Raw genomic sequence first — 13,829 nt, forward strand, 5'->3', positions numbered from 1 at the left:
ATTAATTCAATAAAGAACAGTTAGACAAACATGATAAAATTCAGCATATACAAGGTGTAAACACACGATGTAGTTCTGTTTACATACTATATGGATTCACATTCATCAAAAAGAAACTTAGAACTTTCTTCTGACATGTTAAACCCAAAAATATTAATGTTGAGATATCCAATTAATTGCCAAAGCTATCACAGCTACAATATGCATGCAAAGAAATGCAAAAGAAAATTTTGTTGTCATTACTTAAATAATAAAGTGAAATTCTTCAAGTAAGTCTATCCCCTCGAACACAATTATTTTATCAGATTTTAGAAAGTGAAGGAAGTAATGAATTACTATTAAAGACAGGCTCTAAAGGAACAAAGATGGCAATTTTTCAGAAGCATCCTTTATGCATGATTTGTTAGAACTTCTATTTCAAACCAAGTGGTTAAAAAACAAGGCTGAAATAGCTTTTATTTATTTCTTCCTCAAAAAACAGCTTTCAAAGCCAAACATATAACTCAAGTGGAGAAGAAAGAGGTAGTGAAACATCTTCATATTGTCAAAAGCAGAATGAAGGATGAAGCTGCCTGCAGTCCAAAGTAAAAAACAGCAACACACAACACAGTCCGTCTCAAGTCCAATAATTTCACTGTTTTCTACATAAAACCGTAACTCCTCAAAAGATAAAGAATAATGGAATAAACTGCATTGTTCTTCTAACAATGTAGTACATAACTTCTCTGCAAAAAGAGATTGGGAAGAATGAAATTTGGTAATCCGGGAGGCCAAAACTTAGCCTTCAAACAATACGTTATAGCCTAAATCCAGAAAAACCCAGGAAACAAAGGATAACAGATCTCATGTAAGGGAATCAGCATCACAACATCCACAAAACATAAAATTCTGGTAAGGGCAGTGTCCTTAGAGACAACTGTGTTCCTCTCTTGCATTACAATAAATTCAACATGCAATATTAAACTTTCAGACAATTCAAATTGCCAAAGCATCCCCCTTTTCTGGGTTAAGAAACTGAATAAGCACTTAGTCATTCACAAGATGTTTTCTACAGGAAGAACAGGTCAGTGCAGATTAGTACACATTAAAGGTCTTAATGCTAAAGAAAAATGAGAAGAAATTTATTCAAAGGTGTTAGATTAGAAAAATATGTAAAGTAATTAAAAAGAGAAAAATGTATCTCAAGTAAGCAGACAAAAACTCCAACTCCTACAACAACAGGTAACATTGAGCTGTGAGTATGATGATATTCCTACCAAGAATGACATGCTCTTGGCTTTATTTAGCTTCTAGCCATCACCTGGATCCTTTCTTATGCCTTCTTGGAAGAAGTATTTCATTAATAGTGTCAGCATAAAATTCAATTGAATTTCACTAAATATTTTAAGGATACTCACCAGGCTGCAATCTTATTTTAATGACTTGTGTGTCTTCTTTCAAACCAGGGAGAGTAATCTTCAGATTAAAGTTCTAATGAAAAGAATTATTTTAAATATTAACCTTAAACAAAACTGTAGAATAGCCTCACATAATCATGTCAATTTGTATCATCACTAAAACCAATTTTCACATTAAATCAGAGAATGAAAAATAATAAGAAGAAAGTAACACCCCTTCTTTTTAATTACTATAGTATGATATTATTTCTGTACTGCAAGTTCCTTAAATGATTCTTGGTCTTGCCCCTCACCGAATTTGTGCTTTGCTACAGCCTGGCACTTTTGCTCCTACACACTTTATTTCACATAATCCACCCCTTGTTAAGTCATTATTCTTGCCCTTCACCTTAAATTCTGCACTTTGCCTACAAAATTTACTACATTTGAAAACTCTTTGCTCTTCAATAAGCAGGCTATTAGTACTTATCATCTCAACTAAGATTGGAAGATTTCAGTGCTCCCTATCATCTTTCAGTGCAGAAGTCACCAGGATGATTTCGCATATGATTTGGCTTACACCAATCTCAGCACCAGTTCAAACTAAGACAGCTGATTTAGCGTGCTTGGTACATTCTACTACACACCCATGTGTTGCTCAGCCCTTCCTGCTCTAGTCCCATCAGATTACAGAGTGCAGGTATGAGAAATATAAATTGCTTCAGGTAGAGTTTTAAGAGATAATTTGAAAAGATCCTAAACAATACCTGTAGACATTAGTGTAGAGCAAACTTAACTAACATTATGTGACAATTTTTCACAAAAATTATTTGCTCTGTGTCTTTCTTTTTTAATATGTTACTTCAAGTTTAAATTTATTAGCCTACCTTGCCCTGGCAACTATTTATACAGCCTTTAGCAGTAACACCCTTAATAACACACTTTGCTGCCACAGGTATGTCGTCATGCTTCAATGTTAATCCACTAGAAAAATATATAGAAAACACAAGAGAATCAGTTTAAAAACAAACACAGTGCTTTAATATACAAGATACTTTCAGAAATTCTTATGAAAATAAAAGAAAAAAATGCCAGTTAATTAATGTGAGAAATTCCCAATATATCATTCAGATAAAACCCTGAAGTATTATTATATTATTGTCACACAAAGAAAGGGAAAAAAAATGGCTGAATTACCTAGCTTCCAGAATTGGTCTAATGCGATTTGTCAAGTGTGTTGGATGACCAAATTCATCCTGCAGTTCCAAAGGAATATTAAAAGGTACTCCAATTCGAAAAGGAAGCTCCAAGAGACCCACCAAAAATTTCTCCGGTTTGCCCTCTAAGAAAAAAGAATAATACATTTTTAGAAAGAACTATGTGTTCTCCTTGGCTTTTTCTTGATTAAGGCTGCAATTAAGTCAAGTGGTTTTCAGATGCAAAGCAAACAGGCTGTTCAAAATACTGTAATAACCAAAGCTATGGTTTATTCACTGATGTTCTTTTTCTCAACTTACACTAAAATAAAAACAATAGTTAAAATATAATAGCAGTAGACTACAGTATAGGAAACATAACAGGACAGTAAAAACTCCCAAAGTGCTCAGAACAGCACCTGAAAGTGAACACATTTCATGTGGACAGCTTTTAATTACTTTAGTTCTGGTAAAATAAATCATTCATGCAACAGAGCATTTTTGCTCTACAACTACGCCAAATCTGAGAGATGAAGACATGTAATAATGTGTATTAGAAAAAATAAATGTGAGTGTACCTTTCCTGTGAAACCTGGCCTCATTAGACTGCCTCCTATTAGGCACTATCAAACAAGACCAAACAGCAGTAACAAATGGGAGCATGTAAATCAAGAATCGTGTTTTGTGGAATCTTGACCAAGTGGCCTTTGAAAAAAGAAGCAATGCACTGCTGAGCTAAATGGTAAATAAATATCCTACCAAACAATTTCAAACTCAAATTAACAACTACTGTCAAAACCTAGGGGTGTCATTATCAGGGAGTCTCCTTTGCACAAGAGATGACAGATACGTTGTATTGGCCAAAATTAGTTACTGGTTACAAGAGAAAGACCTTAACCTTAGAGTGTCTACAACTTTGTTTATCATTATAAATGAATAACAGAACTGTAAAATGATTTTAGAAAAGTAACAGTAATGTAACTTCTCCAATGTCAAAGTTAGTAACAACAAAACGAATGTCTGAATTAAACCCACAAACCTTGTAGACTGATGTACACAGTACAGTTTTAATACACATTTATAGTGCTTTTTTATCTTATCAAGAACTACAAACACTAAATGACACCTGTTGTTAGAGAAATGAAATAATTTCTTTCTCGGCCAACAATAAGTTTTCAGTTCAGACTGATCTTTTCTGGATTTTTAGAACCTATATACATAAAAGGTAACACAAATGTTAATATTTTGGAATAATGAGCGTGAAGCTTTATAGCTGCCTCAGACAACACAAAACAATTGCAAAAATAAAGACTTGAAATATTTACTTTTAAAAACTGACAATGTTAAAAATGTCAAATTATCTTCTGATTAAATAAAAAAGCAGTGATAGCTAAAGTTGCTTTTGTTATCCCTTGCATTAAAAGTACCAAACTACTAGCTAAATAGATTTTTCAAATTTTTATTCCTTTCCAAGGAGATTTGTTCATTTCAATTGTTATAGCCAAAGGAATCTTTAATTGAATGCTGCCATACTGGGGAAAGCACACTACTATTGAAAAGTAGCAAGATTCTCTTTTCACTTTGATAAAGAGATAAAAGAGCAGACAAGGTTCATTTTTGTTCAGAGTAAGAGATTTTCTTTTCTTTTCTTGGAACATCACAGAAATATCGTGAGCCTTCAATGGCATGTTTTCAGACATATGTTTAAATAATTACTCTTTTCAAGTAATGCCAAACTTTTTTTTTTCTGTATTATACATGAATACCTCTTTCTACTCTGCCAATAAGCAGAAGTTTTTAGAAGAATATGCTACATTCAAAGAACTCTTTTCTGCCTCAAGAGTTTGCATTTGAAGTCTCATTTTGTGGAAGAAATAGGAGGCTATGGAAAGCCCTGATTTTTTTCTTGATCCTCTAAAAACAGATGTTACCTGTACCTTCCAAAATTGTGACCAAAATATCCATTTTAATATTAAATGTGAAGAAATTCGTTTACTGTCCTGCTTCCCATCTCCCTTGTAGACAAAGTCCCCAGAGTCAGAAGTATTTTCTGGAGATCATCTTACCCAATGTGCCTGGCTCAAGTGGGGCCACCTAGACTCAGCTGCCCAGGAACATATTCAGACACCTTTTAAATATGCCCAAGAAAGGAGACTGCACAACTTCTTGGGCAGCTTGTGCCAGCACAAGGTCACCTTTACAGAGAAAAAAACCAGTTTCCTGATGTTTGAGGAGAACCTCCTGTGTTTCAGTGTGTGCCCATTGCCTCTGGTCCTGTCACCAAGCACCACTGGAAAGAGCCCAGCTCCCTCTTCTTTCAAGTCCCTTCAATTATTACAGATATTGCTAAGTTCCCCATGAGTCTTCTCCAGGCAGAGCAGTCACAGCTCCCCCAGACTTTCTTCATATAAGAGATCATGGAGTCACAGAATAGTTTGTGTTGGAAAGGACCTTAAGGATCACTTAGCTCTAACCTTACTACCATGGACAGGTACACTTTCCACTACACCAGGCTTCTCAGAGCTCCATCCTACCTGGCCTTGAACACTTCCAGGGAGGGACAACCACAACTTCTCTGGACAAATTGTTTCAGTGGCTTATCACCCTCCAGTTCCTTCATCATCTTCATGGCCCTGTGCTGAACTCTCTCCAGCATGTCCATGCCTCTGTGTTATAATGTGTCTAGTTCTGGGCACAGTACTCCAGCTTTGGCCTCACCAATGCTGAGTAGAGAGAAAGGATCACCTCCCTCAACCTGTTTCTAATGCAGACCAAGAAGTTGTTGCTGCTCGTTACAGAGAGGGCACATTGTTGGCTTGCGTTTACCTGCTGCCAACCAGGACTCCCAGGTCCTTTTCTGCAAAGCTGTTTTCCAGGCACTTGGGTGGCAGCTTGGGGATTGTCCTGCTGCAGGTGCAGGACTTTGCACTTCACATTGTATTTCATAAGGTTCCTGACAGCCGATTTCTGCAGCCTGTTGAGGTCCCTCTGGATGGTGGCAAACTCTCAGGTGTATCAGCCACTCTTCCAAGTTTTTTGTCATCAGCAAACTTCTGAAGGTACATTCTGTCTCATCAACCAAATAATCAATGAAGGCATTAAGCAGGATCAAACCCTGTATTGAATCCTGTAGTAACCACTACTTACTGCCCTCCAACTAAACTTAGTGCCACAGATCACCACTCTGGGTTTAACTGTTCTGCTGTTTGTTAATTCATCTCAGTTTGCTCATCCAGCCTGAACTTCATCAGCTTCTCTGTGAGGATCTTATTGATGTCTACGCAGACAACATCTCCTGCTCACCCTGCATCTACCAAGCTAGTCATTTCATCGCAGAAAGTGAATCCATGATAACTGCTCTTGATTATCTTCTTGTCTTTCATATACCTGGAAGTGGTTTTCAGGATTAGTTGCTCCATTACCTTCCCAGGGACTGAGACGAAGCTGACTAGCCTGTAGCGCTGTCTGTCTGTAGCTCTGTCTTCCTGGAACTTTTTGTAGATGGAAGTGATGCTTTCCTCAAAACATCAGACAGTTCTCTCAACTGTCATGATCATTCAATGAGTGTGGGGGGCCTCATAAGGATATCAGCCAGCTCTCTCTGCCTCATGAGTGCATCCCATCATGGCCCAGGGACTTACGTATCACCAATATATTAGGTATTTCCTGGCCTGATCCTCTTCCACCAAGGGTGTACCTTCCTTGCCCAAGACCTTCCACCAGTCTTTGGGGCCTGGGATTCCTGAGGTCTGTCTTACTAGTAAATACTAAGGCAAAGACTATTTCAGCATCCTTTTCTACATCCTGTGTTCCCTGCCTCATTCAACAGTGGGCCCAGGTTTATTTCAGCCATCCTTCTGTCACCCACATATTTAAAGAAGCCCATCTTGCTGGCTTTGATATCACTTGCCAGTGATTCTGTTTTCAATTCCAGTTGGACTGTGGCTTTCCTAACCCCATCCCTGCATGCCTGGATAGTGCTATGTATTCCTTCCTGGTTACCTGCTCCCATTTCCACCTTCTGTATACTTCTTTGTGTTAAGTTTTGCCAGTAGTTCCTTGTTCAGCCATGCAGGCCTTCAGGCATTTTTGTTTGACTTCCTATTCATTGGGATGAACAAGACTTGAGCTTGGAGGTAACCAGTGGATAGTAACAAGCTTGCTTGGGCCCCCAGTCTGTCCAGGGCCTCCTTCCATAGAACTCTACCAGGCAGATCTTTGAAGAGGCCAAAGTCTTCCCCTGAAGCCCAGGTTGTGAGCTTCCTCTTTGTTCTTCTTCTTCCAGCCTTTTTGGATTCCTCTGCCATTCAGGACTACCTCCCAAGGGCTACCTTCAGGACTGCCTCCATCAACCACTCCCCTAAACAGGCCAAAGTCCGCCCTCCGGAAGTCCAAGGTGACAGTTCTGCTGACCCTTCTCCTTACTGCCTCAGGAACAGTAAACTACCATTTAGTGATCAATGGGCTCAAGACAGCCTCTGACCAGTCCTTCTCTTCATAAACAGCAAGTCCAGTGGGGTGCCTTCCCTACCTGGCTCCCTCCCCAGTTGTGCCAGGAAGTTCTTTCTTCAGGAAGTTCAGGAAGTGCCAGAAACCTCCTAGACCATTTCCTCTCTGCTGTGTTATATTTCCAGCAGGTATCAGGTAAGTTGAAATCCCCCACAAGAACAAGGACTAGCGATTGTGACACTTCTCCCAGCTATTTATGCATTTAAACTGTCTCTGCATCCTAGCTGGGTGGTCTGTATTAGACTACCACCACAGTATATGCCTAGTTGGCCTTCCCTCCTGTCTCAGCCACAAACACTCTACACTATTGTTACCATCATCAAGCTCCAGAAAGTCTAAACACTCCCAGGCTACCCCACCATCTCTCCCTTCATGCTGATCCCTTCTCAAGTGGAATATTCTAATAAGCATTATAATAAGTATTTTATGATGGTTCATCCAAAGAGACATATCAATTACAACCTAATTAGAATTGGGTTCCTTCTCAACCTAAAAAAACAATCCCAAACCAACTTCAATCTCAACATGCCTATTTTAATTGTGTAACCCGTTTTTATAAATGAGTTTTTGTGGTTTATGCATGAAAGTTGGCCTAATGAATACTAGTTTTATGAAAGAATAATTATGTCAATGGCATGAGGAAAAAGGGTGATTACAATTAAGTTCAAGGTCATTTTGTTAGGTACATTTGAGAAAGTTAAGATCAGGGAGCTTTAGATTCCATCAAATTTTTTTTTTAACTGCCTGTTACACAGAGCCAACTTACTACATGTGAGATCAAAACCTACTACGAAAAACTTTTCCCTGGAAATGCTTCATATTTGACACTGAAATGCTACTTTTCTGTGCTGAAAAAATCACCTCTCAACTAGGACATGACAAATTTTGATATATTACGAATCAAACAGTAACACTAAAAGTAGGAGAAAATAGGATTGGAATTCTTACCTATAATAGTAAATTTAAATACTTTAGATGGTAGAGGCCTTCCTGCGTAAGTGTCTGCATTACTTTCATTCAATACTACTTGCAGTTTCAACGAGTAGTTTCCAAGTTTCTGAAGATTTTCTAAACAGAAATAAAGGTACAATTAGAAAGAAAAAAAAATTATAAATGAACTGAAGATATTGAATATGCAAACTTACCCATCTTTTTAAACCAGTATGGCCATTTGCCTCCATGCTGACTGATATGGGAAATTATTTCTTTATTCTCAGTAGGTGCTGCAAAACAAACACTTAGCTACATATATTTAAATTTTACACCATAATTCTACACTTTTTCAAGCACTAGTGTAATTTATTATTAAGTGTTATTTTCACTTCTAGATCTAATAACATCATTTTGGCTTCACAGCTAAAGACATTGATCACAGTCAAAAAAATAAGTTTCCCATCTTAACTCTTTTTAATTAAAAATTGTTAGCCTCAGGCACATTGCACTGAAAGTCGCAAGTTTGTAAAGTTGACTTTTATTGGCTCTATGGCTGTACATTCCCCGCTAAGTCTGAGCACTCTCCACTGCATGTTGGCAATGCATCAACTTGGCAAATGACCACAGCAAAGTCACTTAAATGGGAGCAATAGTAAAAATCTCCAGTTGACAGAATATATAACTGAGAAAAAAAGAACATTCCTGTTTTACTTCAAATTGTTTTATCTGTCTTTATAAACCTCTGCAGAATTAAGACACATACAAAAAGAGAACACACTGAAACTCTGAGGCAGTGTTTAGTGACTGGTGCTACAACGTAAGATAAATACAGAAGTTAGATTTATTATTGGAAATGTCAAGAGCCAATATTTTTTTTTTCAAAATACACTTCAGAATATAGAATGTGATTGAAATAAGACTACACAGAATAAACAGAAATGCAGTAGAAATACATCTTGTTCTCTAGCTAAACAAAACTGTTTCAAGACCTTGTTCTTGCACCAAATGACATATGTAAGATAAAGTAAGAGCTGTCAACTAGCCTTTATCGTTCTGTTAATCCTAATTTAAACCCTAATTTTGAATCGAAACTTGTATAGTAAGACTCCCCAGTAACAGATCAGGTTTCTCATAACTGAGCTCTTTTGGCAGTCCATAGTACAGTCTGCCACACATTCCACTCTCCCAAAGAGAAGAGTGTATGTGTATTATGTTTGCTCTTGGCCTTTGTATGGGTGTAACCACATGTCTCTCATTTACACAATTAGGGCTTTCAGTTCGACAGGTATGCCATGCCCAAGTCATCATTTATAGGACTTACTCAGTGTTCTGGTGAAGAATAGGAGGATTTTCACTACTCAATTGATTCTTCAATTGAGTAATGAAAAAAGTTAACATAGAAAGCAGTAGAAACAGTTGAAAGTACAAATTTCCATCAATGAATTGGTCAGGAGACATGAAAGGTCTTGAAGGTAGAATTTTCAGAGATCCTAGAAATAACCCTGACAAAACAGAACAATAGAAACACCAAGTCTCTCTCAAGTTCATACTTCCTGAAGCCAGGATGGTGTATCTCATTAAGGTTGCAAAACACTAATTTGTCAACGATGCTGATAGGAGACAACTTGATAATCTAAAGTAAACGAACACCTTTCTTTCAATTCCAACCTCTTTGCGCCCAGCACACTATGCTGTACAATGGTCATGCACAGCAGCCACCTCCCAGAAAGGAGTGGCATTAAAATACCATGTGTAATCTCATGGCACATATACTAAACTGTAGCTAAGATACTCGCATTTGATTTCCTTTGACATGTATCACTACAATAACCTCAGTGCTTCAGAAAGGTATTTTTACAACTCTCAAATGAATTGGATTTTCCTATCACATATGGAAAGAAACAAGGCAAACAAGATTTTAAGTTTCTACAAGTTTCAAATACACTTGACATGTGCAGAATTGGAGTTTTCATAGAATTTAGTGTTCTGTGTTCAAAACACAACTGAGTGATTTCAGGTGCCCTGGAGAGAATGCAACTCTTAACAATGCAATGCACGAACATCAAGTGATGCACCCACAAAATGGAAACCACAAACCAGAAAATCAAAAGAAACTTGTTTTTTAAAATATTCTGTAGTAATTTCATGTTAGATACTAAACAAGTCTGATCCCTACTTTTATGCAGCTCATGTAAATCGCTATGCTAATAACAGAAACATTATCCATTTTATCCATGTTCTTATGCACATTAAGTAGACAGGCTGGAATTGAAAAGCCCTCCTTACTTGTGACCAAAGATGTAATCAAAATATGGCATTAAGACATTAAACATTTGGCATCGAAGCAGATGCCATTTCATGGAAAGTAGCTTTGAAATGTTACATGCACTGATAGAGTATTGTCCTTAAAACTAACTACTACATCCATCAAATTTTAAAATCTATTTTAAATATATACATATAATACAATGAAATACATTATCCATTATGCACTTTACAAATAATAAAGGTGCAATTAAATATACTGTAATACTCACAGTGCAAAATAACCTTGAGTTCAACAAGAAGCTTCTTTGAACCTCCATGGCTTGTACCCGGAAGTTTTTGCATTGTTTCTCCTTTTTTATTCAAAATTTCGATTCTTAACGCTCCTGTGTTTAAAATTAAAAATTATGGACTTTTAAAATATACTGTGGATTAAAAGAGATCAGAGATTTCTGTGTGCTTGTCTTTTTAACAAAACTGCATGATGTATTTTTAAACTGCTGTTTAATGTTTTAGTATTTGGAAGAAAAAAATATACCTATGGGTGTACCAGCAAATCTTGTTTCATTTGGTAACAACTCATCTCCTTCAGGCCATGTTACTGATAATTTGTCAGGAAGTCTAATAAAAAACAGAGGGTGAACATTTTTTCAGAAAGTTAAAAAAAAAAGGATGATTTATCTTTAGTTAAATATATATGAACCTCTTTTTGGGGTAGCAAAACAACCCCAAATCCTGAGCTATTTCTTCTTGGTTTTTCTTCATTTCTACTGAAACAGCTGACTGCTTTCCCATTTGGGAATAAAACTGAAATTTGATTCCTGAAGAAATACAAAAACTCTAATTAGGAACTCCACAATTATGTAATTATTACTTAGTCCTTACCTTGCCATTTCATCCTCTATGTATTTTTTAACAGTTTTGTCAGAGACTGTTCTGTCAAGTTTTGAGATTGGAACAATTTTCGTTTCAGCATACAATGCCTGTGGTTCCTGAAATGAAAATTCAGTGCAATGATGAATGGCCAGACTTTACAAATATGTCAGAGAGGAAAGATCTTCCAATCATGGGACTAGACACATCAACACAGAAATAATACAATCTGCTAATAAATACTACCTGGTGACACCACAAGACACTGTTCTAAAATTTGCTGAAATCACAAGGCTTAAGAAAGATGAACAACGTACTACTGATGTCAACTGTGATACTTTATTTCATATGCAAATTTTAATAAATCAGATTGTTGAAATTGAATAATAATTTTAATATATTTACATTAAAGCTAAAGTTGAGTATTTCTAGACTGCTGATTGTCAAAAATTACATCATTTTCAACACTTACTTAAAGATAAATTTAATTAAGTCTGACCATGGATTATGTTTAAAGATTTCATATCCATACTAGCTGTGTGAAACCTTTCAGTATTCGTTCTTACCACAGCAATTTGAACCTCTCCTCCAGTGGCAAATATATCACCATCATGGTCCCCATACAAAAAAAATTTCTCAATACTTCCATAGAATATTGGATGAGTCTTAGTAGTTTTCACCTGTAAGCAGAAGATACCAATTAAGACATTAATCCTGCATCAAATGCACAGTATTTGCCTTTCATACAGTTCAACTAACTTACCAGCTGTCCAGTTTTGTATGTTTTTCCATCCCACTCTATTGCAGAATATATTGCCCATGGGCTCTGCATTCTTTTGGCTGGTACATCAGTACGTACAGTTAGTCCTCTAAAGACTGTGAATTTTATCTGTTTGTCATATTTTTCATGACAGTCTTTGAGCCACAAAGCAAATTCTCTGTCAATCTTCATTCGCTGCTCCTATAAAGAAATTACAAAATAAATACAAATTACCAATGTATTACAAAATTTAAATCTGACCACTTCAGAAGACTGAACAATTCTAAGAGTACAGGCATACTTTACTCAAACAAAAAACCACCAAAACCCAAAAAGACACACACTAAAAGAACAAGGAAAAAAAATGAAACAAAGAAACAGAAACATAGAAACAAAGGCACAAATTAAAAAAGGATCCTTCAGCTTGAAAACATTGCAAATTTCTAGGAAAGCTACATTTCAAGACAAAAAAAGTACTTCCCCCAGCAGCCATATTCCTCCAGGAAGAGGGTCTGTCCACAAAAACTGTCATACAACAACTAAAAGTAATTATTGAAGAAAATTAAAGGAAAAATACCAAGTCTTAATTTTTCAGATTTAAAGATTCAACTTTACGACTCACTAAGCCAGAGAGAAATGAACAAATAAGCAAAGGTTTCTACATCATATGCATTAAACCTCACCAAGAAGAAACACTTAACAGAAGGGAACAATTACCTGTCCATTGAAGATTCTCGTGAACAGAGTATTCTTATCCTTTAGCTTCAGCTCCAGATCCATGAAAGTGAGTTTGTTTGTGCTGACCTGGAACTTATCATTGGTAAACAATGCACCAGAAATTCTGTTGTAGCACTCAATTGGAGCCAATCCTCTCTTCTTTGGAGGAGCACACCAGTCAAAACTTAAACAAAAGGAGAAAGATATTAAAATAATTTTTTATAAAGAAAGGTTTACATTATAGAAACAGAATGTAGAAACAGATTACCACTTACTCTTCCACAGTTGTGTATGGTATTAATCTTCCATTCCAAAAACATTCAAAAATAGGCCTTTTTCCTCTGGCACCTTTTTCTACTATAAAGCAGTCATCATCATCATCGTCACTTAATCCTTGATTTAAAAAAAAAGTCTGCTTGAATATATTTCCTTAAAAAACTAATATAATATCAAAAACCAGAGCAATCTAAATTAAGAAGTACTTTTGTTAAGTTGAGCACAGTAGCAATGCACAATATCAAGCTCATAATATACAGTATTAGGCAGAAGAACTAAGAAAGCTAAAGAAAAATTTTAAACAGAAGTATTACCAAATCTATCAAATTTGAAAATTTCAAATTTGAGCGCTGTTTTTCCCTTAGTTTCAACTGATGTTTTTCTAGTATCATAAAATCTAGTCCCAATTAACTCAAGATTTGTTTTGTCAGAAAGAAAAAAAAAGTACCAGCATAAAATATTTTAAAACCCCTAGCATTTGAAAACTCATCATGACCAAATAAAACAAATTTTAGATGAAAGACTTCAGAGTATGTGTTGTGCTTTGCAGTACCCCGATACTAGAGTCTCTTGAATCTAACTGCTCATATTTTATTACTTTGTTGGAGCAAAGATGCAGTCAGAAAGGTGCAAAGTTTCAATTGGACTACATTCCATAAGAGTTTATAGTTTGAAATCAGATGCCAAAGATATTATGGCTGTTATGCCAAAGATCAGGTTTACAGAAATGAGTTACCACAATAACCAATTTATTCACAGGATCGGTTCATCCAAAAGAATGCAAACTTTTCTGCTCTAACACAACCTAAATCAGGTAATACTCTGCACTTCAACTTGAATTGTTCTAGTTTTTATTTCATTAAAACATTTAGAGTAGTAGGACTGTCTATGATAGGACTGACAAGCAGCAAAACCTTTCACTTA

General features: G+C 36.1%; 1 protein-coding gene across 2 annotated transcripts in view; it reads right to left on the minus strand.

Annotated features, from left to right (window-relative positions):
• Positions 1-13,829, minus strand: part of SMCHD1 (structural maintenance of chromosomes flexible hinge domain containing 1) — a 70,573-nt gene that overhangs the window by 33,428 nt on the left and 23,316 nt on the right. For both annotated transcript variants that reach the window (XM_085052638.1, XM_085052639.1), the window contains 12 exons: positions 12,905-13,022; positions 12,630-12,813; positions 11,916-12,113; positions 11,719-11,832; positions 11,165-11,271; positions 10,818-10,900; positions 10,552-10,665; positions 8,227-8,304; positions 8,030-8,149; positions 2,574-2,718; positions 2,264-2,360; positions 1,398-1,470 (listed from right to left, as the gene is read on the minus strand). In XM_085052638.1, coding sequence (XP_084908764.1) covers positions 1,398-1,470; positions 2,264-2,360; positions 2,574-2,718; positions 8,030-8,149; positions 8,227-8,304; positions 10,552-10,665; positions 10,818-10,900; positions 11,165-11,271; positions 11,719-11,832; positions 11,916-12,113; positions 12,630-12,813; positions 12,905-13,022 — 1,431 coding nt within the window. The remainder of the gene's footprint in view (positions 1-1,397; positions 1,471-2,263; positions 2,361-2,573; positions 2,719-8,029; positions 8,150-8,226; positions 8,305-10,551; positions 10,666-10,817; positions 10,901-11,164; positions 11,272-11,718; positions 11,833-11,915; positions 12,114-12,629; positions 12,814-12,904; positions 13,023-13,829) is intronic.

The sequence above is a fragment of the Lichenostomus cassidix genome, chromosome 2 (genome assembly GCF_008360975.1).
Source record: "Lichenostomus cassidix isolate B80296 chromosome 2, HeHo_3.0, whole genome shotgun sequence".
Lineage (NCBI taxonomy): Eukaryota > Metazoa > Chordata > Aves > Passeriformes > Meliphagidae > Lichenostomus > Lichenostomus cassidix.